This window comes from Tyto alba, unplaced genomic scaffold (assembly GCF_018691265.1).
Source record: "Tyto alba isolate M040663 unplaced genomic scaffold, T.alba_DEE_v4.0 Super-Scaffold_46, whole genome shotgun sequence".
Taxonomy (NCBI): domain Eukaryota; kingdom Metazoa; phylum Chordata; class Aves; order Strigiformes; family Tytonidae; genus Tyto; species Tyto alba.
The window spans coordinates 833,428-856,677 of NW_024881322.1; the positions used below are offsets into that span (position 1 = coordinate 833,428).

Consider the following 23,250-nt stretch of genomic DNA (forward strand, 5'->3'; position numbering starts at 1 on the left):
GTATTAGTGAATATTCTTTTCTAGCTGACTTAAGTTGTTTATCTTTCCAGTAATCTGCTTACTAAAAATTTGATTTGTTCAAATACGTTGTTTCAGGTTACCTATGTCAGTAAACAATCGTTAGGCTTTTGAGAATAAATTTTTCAGAAGTCTTTGAGGAAGTAATTACAAAAATCAGATATATACTTGAACTAAAAACAATTTTGAAAAAGGAGGGTGAGTTGCACAACTGACCAGGTAAAATGAATACAAGACCCAGCCACCTACTTAGTCTTAAATGTAAGCATAATCTGAATTTACAACTCCTTAACAATTACTTGTTTCAGATCAGCTAGCCAACAATTTCTCAAGCCGCCTATTGTCACAAACCTCAGCAGCAGCAGGCCCTGTTTCTTTCAATAGGAGCAGTGTAGTTCAACAGGGTGGATGACGAGACAAGCAGTGCTTCAGAACAGTCGTGGCTGCTTCGTACACTTTTAAGTTTTCCTTAGATATTAGCATTAAGCAAAGAAGATGAGAAATGCATTAAAACCCGTTTGTTATCCGTTAGGATCCTTTAAGGTATTGGTATTTCTGGGTCTTCAGTGCTTCTCTCCACGATACCACGCAGCTGTCCTCTGTTACTTGTTTCAATGGGGCTGTTTCTGCTTAGCATTTTATTCTTGATACATTTATTTGGGGCATGGGTAAATAAAGTACCAAATGCAACAAATTAAGGATATTTTTATGTTTAGGTCATGGCTTCCTGTCCTATTTTTTACCCAACTACCAACGCTTACCTTCTCTTTCCACTTCATATTGCTCCCGTTGGCCTGTGTAGATTCTTCATGCTTCCTAGTGCCCTCCTGTTTTTCTTAAAGAAGAGCAAGAGCGCACGCTTACCTCGGTCTTTAGCTGAAGTGAAAGCATGCAGATCGGTGGTTCTTCTGCGCACCTTGCTGGCTGCGAGGTAGCCACCCTTGGCAGAGACAGCAGAAGCTGCAGTAGCGACAGGTTCCAGTGTTGCCACCACCACGTGTGTGACTCCTCGGGATGAGGCCGGCAGCACCCCGCTACGGCACGGGGCTAGTGGAATTTGGGAACCCCCGCCTGGGTCACCCGCAGTGCAGGGTGGCTTCCAAGGACGCCCCTCCTCTCCCGAGCGCCTTGGGAGGCTCAATCCTGATCACGGCATTTCGTAGATTTAGGATTCCTGGCTGTCACCGGTGAGGAAGGCAAACAATCTTGGGCATTACCTCGAATATATGCGCTTTAATACTTGGTGAATGCATTTTAACGTTCTAGAAGAAAGTTTTTCATTTACGCGATGTGTTGGAGTCAACTTGGTTTGGTACATGTATACCTGTGGGGTTTTTTAACCTAAGGAATATGGAAGCAGTAGTCCCCCCTTATTTTATAAATTTCATTTTGAAATCTACTGTGCATTTAACTTGTAGTACAGTAAAGAAAAATGTTCATCCCTGCAGTTCTTTTAGGATATTCCTGCATTTCTTGCAAACTATGAAGCAAACCACCTTTTAAAAAAGTGCTGTATGTTTTACTTCACTGAGAGACCTAAGTCTGAAAAAAGCCAGTATATCTATTTTTGCAACATTACATGCAAAATTGCTATGCAATGATTATACCCCACGTCCTATTTGAACTAATTTTGCAAAGGACAGCTTAGTGATACGCTGTGTTCTTATACAGCAGCTAGAGAAAATACACTTTCTTGCACGGTGTCTCATGGCAGCCTCATGCCAAAATTATTACCATTCCGCTAGAGAATTGTTGTAATAACAACTCACCTTCTTTCGTAGCTAGTTGTTTTTTACTGAGCTTTGTCATTCCACGTATGCTCTTCTGCTGGAAGCTTTTATACCAGAAAGCCTTTGAAGACTGGGAGTAGCTGTTAAATTTTTTTCTGGAAGCGGTGTGGTTTCTTTTACCTCGGCTATTACTGCTGCACACGTCCTTTTATCTCCAGGTAGTAAGTGCAGTGACTTTGTCAGGTTTTCATGAAAAAGCAATAGCGTTATCCAGAAATTTGCAACACAATATCAGGTTCTGTAACATTCAACATTTTCCTTCCTCTTATGTCTCTTCAAAAGTTAGAAAATGCAATTTATGTGTCAATGTCTTTTCTATTTTTTTGGAAACTTTGACACTAAGTATCAGAATTCCATTTACCCTGTAACGAGTTCTAGAGTTCGCTCCTTGCCCAAAGACAGAGCTATTCTTGCAGGTTCTACTTCCCCGTACCTTTTGAGACACAGGAGACACCCTGCTGAAACACATCTTTTCTGCTGAGTTAATTTCGGTGGTGACTCGTGCTAGGGAAGCACGGGAGCGCCTTTTTTACTTTAGATCTTACCACTGGTTTATTGAAAAGGCACCTCTTAGTTCCAAAGGCACGCATGTTGCTAACCTGTTTTGTTTTGGTTTTGGTTTTGTTTCAGTTGCTCATTATTTTCTATCATTTCTTTCAAAATATTCTGGACTCGGCTCTCTGGGACACGAGCAATGATGATGAAGGAGCACACTAGCATCAAGACTGAAAGCACAACAAAATTACTTGAAGTCACAGAACAGCTAAAGTTTAAAAGATCAGTTACGTCTGTACTCTCCTGTGCGACGTTCAATTCGGAAGGTAAAACAAAGTTTTCCCCCGCGTTCTAATCAGAACGTCCGTTCTCCCAAATAATGAAAGCTACTAATTTCGAGTCTCCGTGCAGACCCGCAGAGACCTCGGAGCAAACAGCCCGGTCCGTGCCGGCAGGCACCCGGCGGTAACGCCGGGCAGGCGCTCCAGCTCCGCGGCGCTGCACCCCACCCGCAACGCCCCACGGCTTTTGGCCGCAGAGCCGCGCGGCTCCGTGGCCCGCACGGCGCTCCAGCACCCCCCCACCCCACCCCCCCGCGGGACAAAGCGCTCCCACGCCCCCCCCCCCGCGGGACAAAGCGCTCCCACGCCCCCCCCCCCCGCGGGACAAAGCGCTCCCACGCCCCCCCCCCCCGCGGGACAAAGCGCTCCCACGCCCCCCCCCCCGCGGGACAAAGCGCTCCCACGCCTCCCCCCCCCCGCCTTCCTCGGGGCGCTCAAACCTTCCCTGGGAAGCGGGGAGCAGCTACCAAACGCGGCGCCCCAGGAGCAGGAGGAGGGCTGCCGTGCCGTGCCGTGCCAGCCCCCCCGCCCTCCACCCGTGCTACCCCCACGCCGGTCTCACGGGATACCCCGCGATCTGTAAGCTCGGCGTCCCCCCTGGGGCTCTGAGCTACGGCGGGGACACGGCTCGCCTAACAGGTCCCCTCACGGAGTAGCACCCAGAAGCAAATACGCCAACAGGTGAAACTAATTTTTAAATCCCTCTAAGCGAACGCACACGTCGATAGGTTGAACGCTGTGCTTTCCGTTTTTACCCCTACGGGTCTTTTGCCGACTATAAAAAGCAACAGTTAATCCTTCAAAAAGCCATGAAGTATAAAAGTATTATTCCCAATTTAGTATTTCTTGGGGTCATCCTCTGGAGTTAAACTGAAAGTTTAACGGCAGCACCACCCACACAACAGGTACCTGCAGCACAGCACGCAAGCTTCATGTATAACCCTTCACTCAATTCTCTGTTCCTAACGCGGTTTCTTCAGTTGTTCCTCTCTAAAAATGCTTCTGCGAGGCGCGAGGAACGATTTTCCCAGGAAGCAAAATCTGCTGGTTTAATCTGGTCAGGCGCCTCCTCGCCCTTTTGCACCACCCGCGCAAACACACAAACCCCTTCGGTCCTGAGGTCCTGCCCTTCGAAGGGCTGCTGCCCCGCCATCCCCCGCCCCGGGGGGCCCCTTTCACCGCCTCCCTCCCCTCCCAGGGGGTCTCCGAAGGGTGTGGGGAACAGCCCGTGTCAGCAGGCCCTGCGGCCGGGGCACCCGCTGGGGACTGGAAGGGTGCTGGCAACACGGCGGGTGCCAGGGAGGGACGCGCCACCGGGACGGTCCGGGCTGAGCCCTCAGCTGTCCCGGGAACGCAGCACGGGCGTGAGGGTGGAGGGGACAAAACGCAGGTAAGGACGGGAAGGGGACAAGGAGGGAAGGGCCCCCCCCCCCCCCCCGAGCGCCGAAGGCCGTGGCAGCCCCGGAGGACGGCGCTGAGGGAGCCAGATCTTACCTGGGGCTCACCTGGAAGCTGCCTCGATCCCCGCCTCAGAGACCGCTCCAAAGGATGAAACCCACCAGTTCGGGAGGAGGGAAACCTGGAAGGGCCTTTAACAGCGACAGCAAGAGGGAGGGTCACCCCAGGAGGTAACTGGCATCACGCACCCACCAAGGGAACCTTCCAAAAGTTGGCCAAAGCACCCGACGGCGCTGCACCGTAGAGCACGTCCGCCTTGCCGCTAGTGCAACGGCCCCCGTGCCCCAGGGCCGGGTTTCTCGTGCCAGGACGTATTAAACACAAAATCCACTGACCAGCACCGCCAGTGGGGCCGCCTGCTTCACTGGCACGTGGCACTACACGACCGGAGTGCCTCTTCCACACAACTTTCTCAAGAAAATATTCCCCAGTTACGGATTTAACGTCCTGGAGACTAACAGGTTCTAGCTGATTTCCACTGAGTATGTTGTCACATGGCGGTAAACCTCCTGTTCTTTAAAAACTAATCACACTGTTTCCCTTTCGCTTTTTCCACATGCCCAATCTTTCAGCCACTCTTTCACTAGCATACACGCTGCCTCTGTACTCTCTTCACAGATGGACTTTGTATTTTTCACCGAGTATTTGCAAAGGGTTGAATTTCCTCACGTGACCGGTAATGAGTCCTGTATGTGAAGTAAATGCAATAAAAAGTTTAAAAAAAGGTAAATGAACTCCAGCAAGTGCTTGTTTCTCTTTAACGTATGTTTCTTATAATGGATTTTCTTTCTGTGGGCCAGAAATGCATGTAAATTTTCCTATGTCTTCAGGTTATTTATATATTGGGACTGGACGAACGCCCATTTCTTCATATCTTTTCTGTCATTCATTAATTTTCAGCAATAAACTAGTGTACAAATATGAATTATTGGCAAGCTGCAAGAATCTGAAACAAAACCATGAAGTTGCCAAATATAGCTAGTCACAGTGCAGAGTCAAGAAAAATTGCAAGGTCCGTTGCACTGAATGTGAACCCTGGGTTTTCACCCTTGTTAAAAAATCTCAAATCGATTCATATTTAAAAAAAAAAAACAATTACCAAAGGCCGACTTTGAAGTAGAGAAATAATGGATACCACTAACAACACGGTCAGGGGCCGAGACCACTTCTTATAAAGGCAGTTTGCACACAGTTCTGACCCTCGAGCAAGAGCTTGCTCAAGGCAGTTTGCCTTTGTAAGGCTCTAGTGATAATACTTCATTTCAAAAATTATTTAATTTAGAAAAAAATTATTAGCTTCGTTTGCTAAACAAACCCCTGAATGATGCAAATTTGACATTTGTTTCTCACTTTTTTCTATCCTCAAGTGTTAAAATTAAACTGCAGCCTCTAATACTTCCCGGTCGTGCTGCTACCTCCACTGTGGAAGGTTTTTTTTTAATTCTGATCTATTAATTTTTTATATAGATATATTTTTTTTTTGCCTATTTTCTTTGACACCATCATTGCTAACAGCACGGAAATCAGTAAGTGTACTTAGGCAGAAACTCCTACCCAACCAACTAACAACAGAAAACACCCAAATCCAACCCGGTCCGGGGCGTGCTGCTCAACAAACCAAAGGAGAACAGCTCCAGAGTTCTGAATGCAGCCACAAACAGGCACTTCCCTTTCGACCAATAAAGTTTTACATCTTTTTGCCGGCGGCGAACTTCGTTTTTAACATACCACCTATCTCCCTGATGCTTTGGCCAGAAGCAGAACCTGCTGCAGTTTAACGACATGGCTCTGGCTTTTGATAGAACGCAGGCGTGGAGGCGCAGGGATCCGGCGGGCTCCTGCCCCTCCCCTCGCAGTGCCAGCGCAGGGGGAAGGAGCGAGGCTCCCGCGACCCATTTCTGTACTTTGCTGCTGGCCCCACCTGCTCCCCGGGGCTGCGAGCAGCTGTTCCACCCACCTCCCTGAGAGTTTGCTTAAACATCGCTCCCGGATGTCTCCACTCTCTTACGTGAGCTGGTTCCCTTTCACAAGGGAGTCGGTCTATTGTTATTTGAAGTGCTTACCCAAAACAAGGCCAGCGTTTCCCCCTGACTGTGGCAGAGGTAAGCTGCTAGTTGATGATTTTCTGGGGGGAAAAATACGTTCCCCTGGGACGTCAAGGACATGGGAGACCTAACACGGTACTGCTGAAGTTCCAAGGATATGGAGTAACACGTAACAGTACGTGATAAACGGATCACACTAACAGAACACACACGGAACCTTTACAACCAGGATGCACGGTGGAATCACCTTCCCCCCCGCTAAGAGCTCTACGGGAAGGCGAGAGCTGGCCAGCACCCCAGGCTCGCTCCCCCAAACCTCGGCAGCTGCTCGGAGCCCCACTGAAATCCCACCCTCGGGACAGCGTGCTCGCGAACTCCTGGTCACAATCCATCACGGAACAGATTTTTTTTCCAAAATCAAAGACCCAGACTATTCCCTGGAGCAAAGGAATGAATCTGTATCAAGCAGTAGGAGCCTGCTCTTAATTTAAAAATTAGTTTTACAGCTTAGACGAGTAAAAATAAATGGCGTTTTAAAATGGATACGCCTTAAATCTTAGGCTGCTTTCCAAAAAAGCTGTTCGCTATTCTGAGCATTTTTCTTCTACTGAAAATTTTCAGTGACCTAAATATAAATGAGCACATAGAAAAACATCTCAAAACCAGGATCAGTCATAGAAGTTACTTTTGTCAGCACTAGCTTATGCAGTACATTACATTTTCTTTCCCCATTAAATTTTATTAAGTCCTGGTATTTTTGTTGGTTTCTGGGTGTCATCAGTTTTAATTACTATTGATTTTGGCTTTTATTTTTTTGCTGAGTTTGAATATTTTTAATCTATCCCTTTTTGTCTCCTCTTACCAAATAAAAGTAAAGAAACTAACTTAATTTTTGTCATAATACATTTACCATACAGTTGCAATTCCCTATGTAAGTTAAATGCAAATTAAAATGCAGTTTAAATTAGATGGAAACGTGTATAAAAAGATAAAGCTGCAGAAACTGAAGAAGGCTAATCATAAACGAAGCTAATAGCCTAATTAGGAAGCTTACCATAAAAAAAAACAAAGCTCAAGACTAAACATAAAAATCTAAACAAAGGAAAAAAACCCTGTTCTCTTATTCTGACAGGCAGGCAGACTTACACATTTCCCAGTATCCGTACATCTAAAATACCGGTGCTTGAGGCTCTTTGACCTCGGCTTGTTACTTGGCAATTCCCAAGTGCAAGCTCTCAAAATTCTGCTCCAGAAATTAGTAACTTCAGGGAAGAAGAAACTGTATCTACCTATCACAGACCTTTTTTTTTTTTTTTTTTTTTTGGACTCTGCTGTCCGTCTGCTTGGGTTAAATATTCAAGATTAGCACAAAGTACACAACCCCAACAGAGATCCTCGTGCTGTTCCCCCTTCATTCTCCCCCCCCCGGGCCACGCCATGCGACCAACAATCAGCAAACACAATATCTCGGATTATTGTTTCCAGAGTCCCTCAGCTGCACGGCACAAGGCATTGCTGGCAACTAAAGCACCCCGTGAAAGAACCGTAGGCGCTAGCACAACGTAAGCCGAACGTAAAGGAAGCCAACAGCTCCGAATAACTTCTAAAAGATATTCCAAGCACAGCTAGAACCCAGGCCTGGCCCCCCGGCGGCCTCTGACGAAGTCACCCGCCTGCAGTTTGCTCCGGGACCGCCCGTACGACACGAAGCAGTGATGCAGAAGTTCTTTCAATATTGACACGTTCTTTAAGCTGTTGAATTGCTCGCAGAACGCTGGCAGAATCGTAAATTTGTCCAAACCCACGGGCCTGAACCTACGGTGGAAATTAGAGGTTTGTTTTAACTAACGTCTGTCCCTAATAAATGCCAAGTTTTGGCACATACTAAGGTGGTACATCAAACTCTGAACTGGCGGCATACTTCCATTTCTAGCTGAAGCCACCAAAGGTAGAGACGGACACTGGGTGTGGAGGAGGGGACAGCGCTCCTGATCCCTGCCTGGAACCGACTCTGCCCCCCTCGCAGTCCCTTTGGTTTGGTTTTGAGCTGCAAGAACTCGGCAATGGGGTGTCCCCACCTCCCGGCAGCCACGGGTGCTGCCTGCCACCTGTTTTCGTTCCCCTGCGCCCTGGAGACAAGCGCACTTTATTTTCAGTGTTCTACATTTCCTGATGTTGCACATCGTAGGGATTATATCTCACATCTAAGCTGCTATACGTGGAAAATCTCCCACGGGTAACTGATGAGTAAAGGCGACAGATTATCACACGGGATCAGACGAGGACTTTCATTACCCACTTCCCAGCGCAAGCAGAAAAAATAAATATATATATATATGCAATCAAATACATAATTTAAACTGAAGTTTGCTTGATACCTGTATGTCCTCTCTATACTGCCTCCAAGGGGCTTCCTTCCTCTATTTTAAAGACGCATTTTCCCAGCAACTTCCTGGGGTGCAGGAAATCACGACTACACTTTCCTGGGTTGTCATGAGCGGTTGCTATTCTGCGTGCAGCGTGCGGAGTCAAACCGGGAGATGAAGGAATGAACAGCTGTGGGGTCGACTGCAGGGAGACAGCAGTGCACTACAACACATCCTTGTTTCAGAGGAGGAATTCCGTGCCCAGGCTCCCACATAGCTCTGTGGGAAACCAGGCACTCCAAAATGAGTTTGCGAGAATTAGCTGGATAGTGTCATATTTATGTAAAATTTGGCCGAAAAGATTTCACTGTTACACCTCAGGGCAACTCTGGAAGGCGTCCATGGCACGCTGGACAGCTAGCAATTCTTTAAAATGCCCCAGACTAAACTGAATTCTACAGAACACTGCGGGTGCTCCCTATACTGACATGAAGCCATACATTTCTAGGCAATGGTAATTTTTCTTTCCCCATTTAACCTCCCCCTCCTCGAACTTCTAAGATGCTGAGTAAGCACTGACTTAGCTACGTGTGCCCTGATCAACATCTCCTACAACTCCACCAGCATCAGATCATTGTCAGCAGAAGTTAATACTCACACCCTTAGAGCACACCGCAGCACAGATCTTTCCACCATTTCATACCACAACCTCAGGGTGCTCTAAGTTATTATTAAGCAGCTACTGATGAGGAATTACCTCTGGTTTCAAAAAAAAATAATTAAAAGTTTATTAAGAGTTGCACTGGAATAGAAATCAACAGAGCAAATCAGTGCTTTTAAAAGAGCTTACGCATGAAGAGATGCAGAATGGTCAGTGTTTATAGGGCACTCCAAAGGACACCTGAAGGAGCTCCGTTTTTTTCAGATGAGTTCCACTCAGTCTGAGGTTTTTACTCATCGATTCTGTCCTAAAATAAGCACTTTCATTCATTGCATGTGATCTTTTAGATACAGAAGTACTTCTTTATTAAGATTGGCGAAGCATTTTTCAACCTTTTCAATTCATTCAAACATTTTAATAATGGACTTCAACCACTCTACTGTTTGAGTGGATGATTTTATTGAGTTATCTGCAGCGATTACTCTTCCCCCCAGAGATTCTGACCAAAATGGTGAGAAAATTACTTTTATCTTACTGCTTTTAAATTTATGCTGCCTTCTGCTTTCAAATTATCAAATGCAGTTAAGTTGTTCTGCAATTCCTCATAGTCCTCTATTTTGAGTAGCACAACACAAGAAATAATTTCTGTCTTAAAGCAGTATCGTTTTCCAGCTATCAAAATCATGAATCAGAAGAATTTCTGTTGATTGGTATCACTGAGGGGTTTTTTCGCCTTTTTTTCTTCCAACATAGCATGTACATTAGTCTAAATGACTTTTCTGTTGGGTTCCCACTCAAAATCTCCGAACTAGCATTTAGCTGAAACTAAATATAGGAGGAGTTTTGAATGGAGACTGGCAAATCCACCTTGCATTAGTTGAGTGTCGATGAACACCCTTCCACACAGCTCCCTGTCACGGAGCTGTTCTGTATTAAGGGAGTGAGACTCTCTCCCTCTAATCCCCCACATCACTGACAATTTGCATTCTGAAGCCAAGTATATGATCCATCACACATCACTGTCACTCCTGGGCTACTACTGTTTAAGAGGTCTGCGGCATCATTTTGATCCCTACACTCACTATGCATATGCATTTTCCTAATAAAATCTGAACAGTCTTAGATTTGCTTAATTTGTTGAAAGGTCGGCAAACATTTATTTCAATGTAAATTATTTTTGACAATCATTTCAAATCATTACAGTGGTTGGAAGCATCAGAAAAAGGAACAAAAAGCTTTAAAAACACTGATCTTGAAAACACCATCCCTAATTTTCATTTGCTTTAAAATAAAACCATAGTTTGAACTTTGCATTATAGTCCTGTAATAGAAAATTTCTTGTACAATCCAGCCATAGCCTTCCTCAAAATTCTCTGATAAAGGCTATCTAATCTGAACATTCAATCCATACTTTATTCACGGCACTGCTACATCTGACATCTCCTGGGTGGCAGTTTTTATTATATTTGGTGAAAGTAAATTTAAACACCGCTCTAATTACCAGAAAAACTGTATATACTTTTACATCAAATTTGGGAACAGTATTCAAAGCAACTCAAGACAACAGCTTAAAAAGTTATTTCAACCTACACGCTTAATAAATCTTTTAAAATTTGGGCAAATCTGAATTTATATAATTAAAAAGTACTCATAATGAATAATCTGTTTTTTCATAGAAAAAATTCTGATGCTTTAAGTCTCAATTTCACCTCACAGGCCATGACAATTTTAGGTACCTAATGAATACTTACTTCAAATTTAGTTTATTTTCCTAGTACACGATCATATTTCCAAACACTTCCAGGTATTAAATGCAAGCTTAATACTTAGATATATAACAAGATTGTTTCAAGATTGCTTCAAAATTGACCTTAATTTCAGCTTGTCTGGTTATTACACAAACCCATATTTTTCTTTTAAAATGTCTAAGTCCTCTATTATTCTTTAAAATATTTTAAAATCATCACAAGCATCTTTTGTAATTGGAAAATGGAATTCAAACTGTTTTCCCAAAGAGATTATAGGAAAAACCCCCGGCAAGCCAAGCCCAAAACGCTAAATTAATAGAAATTAGAATTGCTCTGTGCTCTGATGATCATGTTTTGCTTCCTCAAAACTGTTTCCTTTTCATCATAAAGTATAAGAAAAGGGTATTTAATGGCTCAATCCCTTAATTTTGGTGTTTGTTTTTAAAGTGAAGAGGTTTTCACTGTGATGTTTACCTATTCAGAACAGGTGAAGTTTCAGGTTGGTTAAATGGAAGCAGTGAAACAGGACAGAAACTGCCAACAGGATGAAGAGGAACTGCCAGCCAGATCTTGATGTTGTATCCATAACGTCTTCAAGGAATGCGACGAACATCTCTTCAGTTCAGCTTCTCAGAGGTCACTGAGCCTTATAATTATCTCCAGGCAACTTTCTCCACATCCTGTCAAGCTCTCTCTGAACAGCTGTGTGTGTTGCCATGCAGCTTCACCATCCCCTCCATTTAGAATCGCTTCCAAGGTCACTTCTGTTGCACCAGAAAAATCTGAATATGAGCAAAGGTTTTTATCTGTTGGGGGAAAAGATAAACAATTCAGTAAGCCGCTGCTCCGGACAGCACATAATGCTAGAATGCACGTTAAAAAGGGCAAGCTGTAGTGAAGGTTTAAAGAGCTCAGTTGCAACTACTCAAATTCATGTCAGCGGCAGAAAAAAACCTGCTACCAATTTTTAGTTATTATTTGTTTAGTGCTCACGCTCAGAGGACCAAGGCAAGACTGAAGCTACCGCACACGGGCGCACCCTTCCTAGTAAAGCACACAAGCATCTTGTACCCACTCCGTGCTCTTGCTGGCCTTGCTCTGTTGTAGGGAGGGCTGTGTAGATTTAGAAAGCTGGATTTTGTCCCAGTTTTGTTTAAAGGCACAGTATTTTCTTGGCCTTGCTAAGAAAGACTGAGTTGGAAAAGTCAAAACGCATTTGTATTTCATTTTTAGTATTTGCACAGTGCTCTCTCCATATAAACTATTTATTTCCAGTTACACCTTTGCTGCGTGATATCATTCATTATTTAAATTCCACACTTACCTCCTATCAGAGCAATTTCTGCTGTTGGAGAGCGAAGTCTCCACTTTATTATTCCACTCTGAAATGTCTGGCTGCTTGTTCTGACTGAAATGTTATCTATTTTTAGACCAACTGACTTGCACTCAAACTTCCAGCTGATGGAAGCAGAGGATGACCCCTCTTTTCGGGCTAAATAAACCTAAACAGAAAGAAGACATAGTCAAGCATGTCAAAAAATGAGATGGCCAACACACATCTAATTAACCGTTGTAACAAGGACATAAAATCTTAAGATAACACACTTTCACTCTTTATCAAGCCTCTGAACCTTTAAAGCTGTACATAGTACAATTTTGCATATAATATCATTCTGAATCTTTGAATCTATTACACAGTTAGGTAACTGTACACACCAACAGCACTTCCGTAGGGAACACCAATCTATTTCAGCGTGCTTGGTAAAGTTTAAGCCACTGAACGCCCTAAGTTTATTATTTAAAAAAATCCCAGACTTCTGGTTTTTATATAAATGCACAAGCCCACACACTCTGGTTGTTCAGCATTGCTGCTGCTGATAAAAACTCTGTCATCAGTATCTCAGATTCTTCAGAAGCGGCTGCCGGCCGCACACCACTTCTCCTAGGACTTGACATGTTTTGGTTAAAGCAAACCATTCCTGCCAGCTGTATTTAGATCCTGTATTAACATTATTTGAATTGTTAGAGATTTGCGTAATTTCATGTAGTCCCAACGCTGTTCTAAACTTCACCTGGCTGAACAGTCAAGCTCATGTGTTAACATTCACTAAAGTTACTATGAACCCTTGTAAGAATTTTGTAATAAGCATCTGACGGTCCTTCCAAGTCTAGCATCTATTATCAGCAAACCAAGGCAACAGACATGACGCATTAAAGACTCAAAACTGCCATGATCCTTTCAGAATTCTTAGTTAAGAAAACTTATCAACATTCTGACTCAGACAGCTCTTTAGCTTTTAATCTGGGAAGAACAAACCTGAATAAAATTATAATAAAACACAGTAGTACATTTTACTAAAGACCCCACCCTAACATAGAAATGTCACTGACGGACTATAAGACAGAATTTTAGTGTTACGACGTACCAGACATTCAAATGTTAATGATGTTTAAGGAAGCTGAAAAACCCCAAAGGTGTGAGGTGCTACACTGAAGATCACCTATGAAAGTGTAACAGTTTAACCTGCTTCCACGTGAATTATCATCTTCATGTTCATGAAAGTGCTGACCTCCACACAATTTTTAAAAGTATCTCAGCTAGTTCTAGCAAAAGATTTCCTCTGATCACATCCTGCTGAATTGCCATATTTGAGTAAGGAAGCCAAAATGTTCCATTAATTAATACTTGGTTGAGGTACACTAAACATAGGCTTTTAGGGATAAAAGCTAAAACATTAGCCTCTCTCATCTTCTATTATAATATCCAAGCATTTAATCAGAAAAACAGAAGTTAAAGCTTCTTTTTGCCTTTTTGACTGTCCTCGAACTTTCATATCTAGCTACTCTTTTTCTAGTATTATTTGAAAAAGGTCTGAATTCAGGGGAAAAAAAAAAAAAAAAAAAACAAACAAAAAAACCCCCACAAAAACCCCAACTCATTCAAATTCTCTTCCACTGGAGCAAGTCTTCTGGAAAACAAGCTTTTGGAAACCCATGGATTTCAGATCTACAAGTTCCTACATTCTTATTATCACCTGCTGTGGTCTGCTTGTTGGAGCCCTGGATGCCAAGTTATCTCTGGGCAATCTGATTTAATTTGTGTTTTGTACCTGAGTCATGTTATCACGAAGTCAAGTTACACTGACTAGCAAGAAAACACACAAATACAATGGAGAAGGCTACTATCAGATTGGCTAAGATGATCACCTCTCTGGATCACTTTGATCACCAATGTTGCCAAGACAGAATATGCACCCGACGGTTCTTTTCTGTTACTCCTGCGCTAATACCTCTCGTTACCTTTACTGCAGCTTTTATATTTAAATTCCTTTCCATTCATCACACACTAAATGATAAACAAAATATTTCTGTGAAGGTTCCTTGGGCTGGTAGGTTTCTCGGACAGCTGCTGAATCAAACTGTACCTTGCAGATCTACTAGAAGCATTACAAAACGAACAGGCAAAACCCAAACAAGCTTTCCCTCTGCTGTTTCCCATAATACAAACAATCCCCAACAAAAAGTAATTTTAGAGTCATACACAGACTTTCTGCAGGATGCTATTTGTGTAAAACTAACACGCCTCACCCACAAGCCTAAGATATACCTGGATCTGTAGTTCCTAATTTCTCAAGGCCATCTTTATCTGTCATACTTTATCTAGAAAAATTGATGTACTGTTGAATACAAGGGTAAAGTCTTTTTGTCCGGTCTCATGGATTGGTCCCTCCCTGTTTTAGCTGATCAGTAGAGCTGAGCAGAACAGCAGACTTGTAACTGGTTTCAGTGCAAAGACTACGTTTCTTGCAAAAGTGAGGATAACTGATCATTGAAGACTTGAAGATAAAATGTGCTATCAGATTTTTAGCAGACCCTGGGGAGGCAGAGAACAGTTATCCCTCATTCTGAGTTTTTGTTACTTCTCCTGTCCTATTAGCCTACCCTGTTGTAACATCTTTTACATTATTCTCCAGTTTCTTCCCTTATTCCTTCTCTTCTATGTAGAATAACCTCTCCAAGCTCTCGTCCCATGGCATTTTGCAAGCCAGTTATGTACAGACCCAGCACAGGAAACCTCAGAAGACAGTTATATCCATAGCCCCATTTTTCGTCAGTGGGAAGCAAACCGTTGCCCAAGCTAGAAGAATGTTTGGCCAGAGACCTTTCAGACTGGTAAGATGACAGGGTAACAGAGCAGTAAGGTGCTACAGCCCCCAGCAGGAACGAACGCTCGGTTCCGCAGCTGGTAGCTGTTGCGGGAAAAGCTGTTTGCTAGGCAATGGCCCCTCCATCTCGCGGGCACCCGTTCCCCTCCTCTTAGCCTTAAAGCATAGGCCTCTTCTGCTGCTCAGTGTCCTGACAGATGGGAAGGATTCCGGGCAGGGTACCCAATAATCTGGATAACCGACAGGTTTCTGCCTTCTCGCAGATGGAACTGTGATATTTAGGTTGGCAATCTCTTCCTCTGGCTGCGTATCGAAGAGACATGAGACACTATAAAGCCATCCTCCAAAACAAAACAAAACAAATCTTTATTGGAGAGAAGTACTGCTTTTCAGTACAACGGTATCTGTGTCTTCACCCAAAAGTCTAAGAAGGAAGCCATTTTTTAAAAATTTGGTGCTTTAGCAAGGATTTTCTCTTTCTGTAGGGAATTCAGTCATCCTTTCTGAAAGACAAGCTAAATTTATTCCTGGTTTCTTAAATCATCTGGCAATCTTACCGAAGCTTAACATTAACATTTACTAACATCAGCTAAATTCTATGGGCTGGTTTTGATGCCAAACATCAGCAAGGGTTTTCTATTGTATTGGAGTTATCACATTTTTACGGCAGATTTTGCACTTTTAATAATCGTTATGCTTACCATTTTCCAATCTGTTTCAACCTTTCTCCAAATAGATTCTGCCTTCCAAACACCTGTTTCCCAGCCACTTATTTTTTCATTATTATTGGAAATCCGTGTATAACTATCTTCTACTACATTGTAGATGAGGTGGAAGAGTCTGGATGTCTTCTCTTTTTCAGAGGGAATAAAAAGTACTTCTTTTCTTTTCTGAAAAAGACAAAAAAACCCAAGCATCTTCATTTCCCAATATATTTCAGCAAGATGATGTTACTGTTAAACAGCATGCCATGGTTTCCCAATTAAATTTTGCTGCCAACAGAAAAAAAAATGTCATTTTTAAGAGAGGTCATGGACAAAAGTATTTCTGGCAAAACAAAGGTTTTAAATCAGTTTCCTACAATATACCTGCACCTTTTCCAGAGGGGAGCACTAATTTTATTTTTTTTAATTTTCATACAATTACTTTTAGAAGTAAATTATTAACAAAATAACATAAAATTAGCAAACTTAAGTAAGAGATTAATATGTTAGGAATAGAAAATTTGTATGTTGAGTATATTTCTTGTACAATTGAGAAGTAAACGGTTATTCTGAATAGCAAAGGTAATTCTATGACTATCATATAGAGGTGCTGGCATATGACAGTTTACAAATCAATTTAAAAAAACTTAAGGTACAAACTTTGTAACTTCACAGTTAAAGATTTGTCATTGTTCTTGTGAGTTTCAGCAAGGCAGAAATGAAATCCTCTAGACTAAGGAGAACTGAAATGAACTCTGTTCCTCTCACTTAAACAATCCCATGAAATTCATTAACTTCACTTAACTGGTTCTATTTGGGATTGTCAGTCCTTCCATATGACAGGATGACTACAAAACTGATGTAATGAGTGATGGGCTAAGTCACACCTTTGCACGCTGGCTACAGCTCAACACGGCTATGGTTTTGATAAACTGTATCTTAGCATAAAATAACTAAAAATAAAATCTTGCTTTTGAATATAGTCAAAAACATTGACACGAAAATCAGTCAAGCTTATTATTTAAGAGACTGTTCAATTTACACAATCCTAATTGCTCCCACATTGTTTTATTAACAAAAATAGTTAGTCAAAACCCACTTCCAGGCTTTACTCAATAGTAACTAATAATACTAATAAACATTTTTTAAAATTTTCCCAACTGCTTTCAACTGCCTTAAACTTTCTAGTTCTGTCACACCGTAACTAATTAAAAGGAAAAAAAGTATTTCTTATGAACTCGTAGGAGCAAAACACACTTTAGATCAGATTCCCAAACATCTTTAGAATCAACGGACCACCGTCGATCCTCAAAAATTATTTGTGGACCTCTACGCAATTCACATCAAACTTGCACCTAACGTTTTTGCAAGTTTGACTGTTTGAACTAAATCTGTAGGCTACCTACCATGAAGCGCTATTCCTCTGCAGATCATAATCACAGAACTTCTAGTTAGCTACCTCTAAGATGGTCACCAGTGCAAAAGTTAAATACCTCTGGACCCATTTCACCTCTGGCTATTCGCCAAGCCATCGAACCTGACGTCCTCCCACCATATTCTCCAGGTTTAGGTGTTTTAGGAGAAATAAATTCAACAAGCTCCACAATTGTCCTTTCCAAGAGCTCTCTTTTTCTATTTTCTGACAAAGATCGTTGTCTCTGAAAATACATTTAAGAAACAAAGTAAAATATTCAGAAAAATGGTATTTGTAATTCTGCTCTAGTGACACCAACGGGGAACAAAAGACGTGAGAAGACAGACTAACATTTCAAGTCTAGACTATTGGAGGCATTAATCTTATACCACGTGTGCAAACATAAATCAGTGTCGTGGTTTGAGCCTGGTCAGCAGCCAAACGCCACGCAGCCACTTACCCACCCTCCCCCTCACTTGGGAACGTGGGAGGAATTGGAGGAGTAAAGGGAGACTCACGGGTTGAGACAGAAACAGTTTAGTAATGGTAATAAAATGAAAACAATGACAGTAATAGAAAATATAAATGGGCGACGCACAATGCAATTGCTCACCTCCCGGCTAGCGATCCCAAAATACCAAGGTCCCGCAGTCGCAGTCCTGGAAGCGAGAGAGAGAGCGAGCCCCTTCCCCACCACCCCTCCTCTATATAGCGAGCATGATGTTACATGATAAGGAATATTTCACTGGCTGATTTGGGTCTGGTGCTCAGGCCGTGCTCCCTCCCTGCTTCCTGTGCACCTGCACAAGACATGGGGAGTCGGAGAATCCTTTAAATCTCATCAGCAGCTGAAAACACCAGCGTGCTATCAGCATTCTTCTCATACCAAACCCAATGCTGAATCCAAAACACAGCACTATTCTAGTTCCCAAAAAGAAACATTAACTCTGTTCCAGCCCAAACCAGGACAGTCAGTCATAACTGCGTGGTTATTCAACAGCAGGGCTTTTTATGTGAACTTGCATGAACTATGTGGATTTCTTTTAAAATAAGATTTGTGCTATGTTTGTAATACATTTGCCTGGATGATAAACTGTATTTTATAGCTATTCATGTGTATTCTGTACCAGAGGTGTTCTTGATATTATTTAGGGGAAAAAGAAAGCAAACATAATTTTGGGGCCAAACTTTTCTTCTGTAAGGTGGAATGATTTGGTTGGCAACAGTCCTGATTTTGCAACCCTGTGCTGGTTTTGGCTGGGATAGAGCTAATTATCTTCCTAGTAGCTAGTGTGTTTTGGATTCATGATGGAAATAGTGTTGACAGCTCAGGGATGTGTTAGTCCCTGCTGAGCAGTGCTCGCCCAGAGCCAAGGCCTCTCCTGCCCCTCAGCCCACCCCCCCCGCGAGGGGCTGGGGGGGCACGAGGGGTTGGGAGGGGACACAGTGGGGACAGCTGAGCCCAGCTGAGCCCAGGGGTACCCCCCACCGTATGGCGCCGTGCTCAGCAGGTGGAGCTGGGGGAAGGAGGGGGGACAGGGGCCATTCGGAGCGATGGCATTTGTAATCATTACAGGTGACAGAGCCCGGCTGCCCTGGGGACGGCTGGGCACCTGCCTGCTGGTGGGAAGCGGTGAATTAGTTTCTTGTTTTCCTTTGCTCACACACACAGTTTTTCCTTTACCTATTAAACTGTCTTTATCTCAACCCATGAGTTTTCTCACTTTTACCCTTCTGATTCTCCCCCCATCCCACCAGGGGGGAGTGAGCGAGCGGCTGTGTGGGGCTTAGTTCCCGGCTGGGGTTAAGCAACGATAAGACCAATCAAAAGATTCAGTTGGTCCCTGAAAATGTTATTTCACAGTGACTAATTCTATCATATACAAACCATGACATTCATATTTTTGCAGGTATCAGAAAACTGAGAAAAATGTATCACCTACACTTCCAGATAAACTAGTGGAAAAGAGAAAGAGTTACGTAATATGTTTTCTTTGCCCGCATGAATAAAACTATGGGCATTTTCTTTGGTACAGAACTTAATTCATTGAGAGGCTGGGGTTTTGTCGCCATGATTTTCATGTCAAATGTACAGAGCTGACATGTGAAGCCTTTTTTCCTTAACTGTGGATACACCTACACAGTGCTGAAACACTAAGTTCAACACTCAGAATGCAAATAATTGCGTATCATCTTTCTTTTCTACTTTGGTGATTGCCCAAGGCATACACACTCAGCCCACTAGGACCTGAAACTTCAGGCCAATAAATATTCCAGTTATCTCAAAAGCAGTCCTGATTCCAGAGAAGTTTTGCTATTAGAGATCAGAAAAGAGGCATCTGAAGTATTTTTGTTCCAGACAACAACATGGAACTGGATAAAGGAAAGGAGGTACAGAGAAATTGTGAGAAACAGCTCCAGCTGAACAAATTCCAGCTGCCAAATACCAGTTCTAACACAGCAAGGGGACAATACACCTCTGCTTGTGTTGATGAATGACAAGCAATGACTCCAGCTGTTCCTCGTGAAACAGCAGCCCTTCCTGAATGTAACACTCACCTGAGCACTTTGGATATCCACATGAAGTACTACAGATCTCACTCCAGCTCACAGAAGTTTGATATGGCTTCTCCTCAGTTAACAATACTGAGCTACAACTTTATCTGAGCCATTTTGATGTAGGGAAACCCAGTGTCAGGGGTTGTCATCACTGAAATCAGTGATGCACACTAAGAGTTCGTTGCCCTTGCTCTGCAGCTGTTTTAACAGTACCTGAAAAAAACTGTTAAAGAACAGTGCTACAACATAAAAAAGGGTGCTTCAGAAGACAGGCTTCTTTTATGTATGATACAAGAAAACAGTAAGTTCCTCAACCGTAAAGAGCACAAATATGCTAATTCTTGTCATCTCCCCCCACCCTGTAGACTCTTGCACGTAACTGTTAGCAGCACGTCAGGCGTATAATGCTCAGACTCTGCAGAGACCAACACTGCCTGAGCTGCGAAAACCTCTGACAACACTTCCTGCAAACGACATGGTTATCAATAGCATCCACGTACTGACACGAACTCCAAGAACTCTATTATCAACTGCCATGGCTCCAACTTCCTGCTTTTGTTTTTTTCCTAAGGTATTACCCTCTACATACATCCTCAGGCCCCGTCTTTCTTTGGCAGACAAAGGGAATAGGAAGGAAGAGGGATTGTGAACTGCAGCTTTAAAAATCAGTTCTGCATCACATGCAAGTTATGCTGTTGATGCTTCCTGAAGGACTCTCTGCCTTCAGGAGACTGATAACCTGTTATTTAAGTGGACCCACTGCTGGGTAAGCAACTGATAATTTGAGGGTAGAAATTGAATTTTGAACCTTTAAACAAGGCATAGCGGTTCATCTCACATCAATCAACATGAAATAGTTGCAATTCAACCTAAATTACTAGTTTTCCTTTTAAGAGCTGACCTGGCTGTAGCTATAACCATTCACAGCCATTACCAAAAAGTGGGGCCTGGAACAAATAGAGAAAAGAATTTGTTTCACTGCCCCACCATCCAATTTCCAATGAAAGTTGTAGAAAGTTCAGGGTCCTCTCCCCCCTCTCTATAGGGTAACATGCAATGGACTGGAATAGGGCACTGCCTATTGCAGGTAACACACAATGGACAGAACAGGGCAGTGCCCACACAAAGCAGGTGAAGAAAAAGTTGAAGTCAGGGTGTGATACGGTACTACAGAACATCAGATGTTTGGTAATCCAGTGGCTACACACCCATTTAGGAATGCCTGACCTAAATAAAACACACAGAGGATTTCTGAGAAGTAAAATGGCATACTGAATAGATGAAATTATCCTTGCCTCTTTCCCATTTAACCGTGAGTCACCCGACATCCTCTGATCTCTGCTTGGCCACTAAAGACAGGCATGCAGAGGAATAATGGCCACAGCTGTTGCTCTTTATGCAGGAAAGAACAATAATGATCTCTCGGATTCCATTTTCACTAACAGTATAGGTAATAATGTATGCTGCATACCGTGCTTCTCTTTAGTTATTACACAGAAGGATTGAGCTTGAAAGATGCAGCATTGGAGCTCTGCAAACGATACCAAGACTATCATCCCTCCTAGCGTGGAACCAGTCTCTAGGAGGTGATGGGAAAAGGGAAAGTTAACTGATGCAGACAGTGGCCTCCACTATCTGCTGAATAGGCTGCAGTGAAGGAAAGAGCATACTAGCTGAAATGGGGGCTCGTGACTGAGCAGAGTAATGAAAACCTGCTACAAGATGTCTTGGTAATCCCAGGGGTGAGCGGCCTTACCCCTCTACCGACCGCAGAAGCTGCTGAACAGGACATGGAGATCCTCAGACAGCAACTTTTTAATGGCTCTTTGATTCCCACTGTGTTGTCACCTTAGTATGAACTTTAGGAAAGGTCCTTTGACTAGGACAAACGTAGGAGAAAAACCCTGTTCTTTTAGCAATCCAATGACAAATTGCCTCTAAGCCCCTGAAATCCAATTCCAACTATAGCAGACAAAAGAAAAATAGGAGTAAAAGCAGTTACTTACAGGGATTACATTTATTATTAATTTAATAAATTAAATTAATCAATCATTCTGAACAGCTATTGGGCAAAAGGAAGTATGTGTGGGACGAGGGGAGTTTGAGCATCATTCAGCTTGTAGAAAGGGAGAGTAAGTTTCTCCTGAGTAAGATACCATTAAAAAGATGGACAAAGGTGTTTTAATAAAATCACAAGACAGCTTTAAACATACTGGAAAGCAGTATGGAAAGTGTGCAGCAAAAAGAAGAAAGGGCTAGGATCTTCTACATGCTGAGAAAGGAAGATAGGAGAAATGCAAGAGTGTCTTGGAAGCACATGTACAGCTTTCTTCCCTGTACTCATTTTTAATGAGATTTTCATTTAAAACATGACCAGAATGTCTGTCCTTTCTGTTTGAAAAGCACTCATGTCACCTCCTGGGCTGCACAGTCCTATAAAGTAGGTGGAAAAGAGTAAGAAACAGGTCAATACACCATCATGCAGCACCATCTGTTGGAGATGGCAATGCTCTTTTTTACTGGAGTTCTCTAAACTTCGGTAAGTGAAACAGGGCATGATCCTACAGTGACAGCACTGAGGTGAGAAGGAGGCCAGCCAAGCCAGCCCTACAGTCAGTTGCATTTACTTTCCTGATTCCATCAATACTGTCAGAGACATTTTTCAACTTGCTAGTGCCCCATTTCCAATGTCCTTTCCCTAGAGACAACTGGTAGAGGAGAAGAGTCTGGTGACTAGTTTCTATCACCAGTAGATCAGAAAAAAGGCCCCTCGAAGCAGTTTTGTATCCAACAAGGGCTGAATGCTTGGACAGAATGCCATTAAATTCTTGCAACACTGCACAAAGGGCATGCATTCCTCAACTTCAACTTCTGATAGATTACCTCCTTTTATTTCACTACTCTGGTAACATGAGTCCAGCTCAATTCTTCACACTCCTAGTGGCTACAACCCTCAAGCCAGCAGGCCTGTTTACTGAGCCATCAGCAATATAATACCACTGGAACCAGAGTTCCTGTGCACAGGAATTAGCCTTGGAAGGAAGCAGGGACAAATGAAATCTCACAGGTGGTTCAAGATTTTGTGGTATTCTAGTACACTGAGCCAAAAAAAGCTTATCCTGTTCCAAGTAGAGAGTGGAAAAAGCTTAGCAGAAAGTACACTCAGGTTCTGTGGCTGTGACAGGCAGGTGCAAATGGCTCCATATATTTTGGGGACATCAGACATGAACAGTATATGTGGCTCTGAGGCAAAGCTCTGCTGATGGTACCAACGCTTCTTGAAAATCTTGGAAACAGCAACATTCCTCCCACTTCTCAGACCTTGTAAAAAGTCACAGGAAACAAGATGGGCCTACATTTTTTATAATTACAAATACTACTGTTTTCAAGTTATAGCATTACTGATGTGGAAAAGGGCTCAGCCACCCTGAAGGAGTCCGCAGAGTTACAAAGCAGTTTTCATTTATCCTCAACATCTTTTGATG

General features: G+C 42.9%; 1 protein-coding gene across 1 annotated transcript in view; it reads right to left on the bottom strand.

The window, feature by feature from the left end:
* Positions 1–10,307: 10,307 nt before the first annotated feature.
* NGLY1 (N-glycanase 1) overlaps positions 10,308–23,250 on the bottom strand; it is a 30,638-nt gene continuing 17,695 nt past the window's right edge. The window contains exons 11-14 of the mRNA XM_042806292.1: positions 17,286–17,450; positions 15,790–15,978; positions 12,247–12,424; positions 10,308–11,728 (exon numbers count right to left, since the gene is read on the bottom strand). Of these exons, the coding sequence (XP_042662226.1) occupies positions 11,553–11,728; positions 12,247–12,424; positions 15,790–15,978; positions 17,286–17,450 (708 nt within the window). The 3' untranslated portion in view covers positions 10,308–11,552. The remainder of the gene's footprint in view (positions 11,729–12,246; positions 12,425–15,789; positions 15,979–17,285; positions 17,451–23,250) is intronic.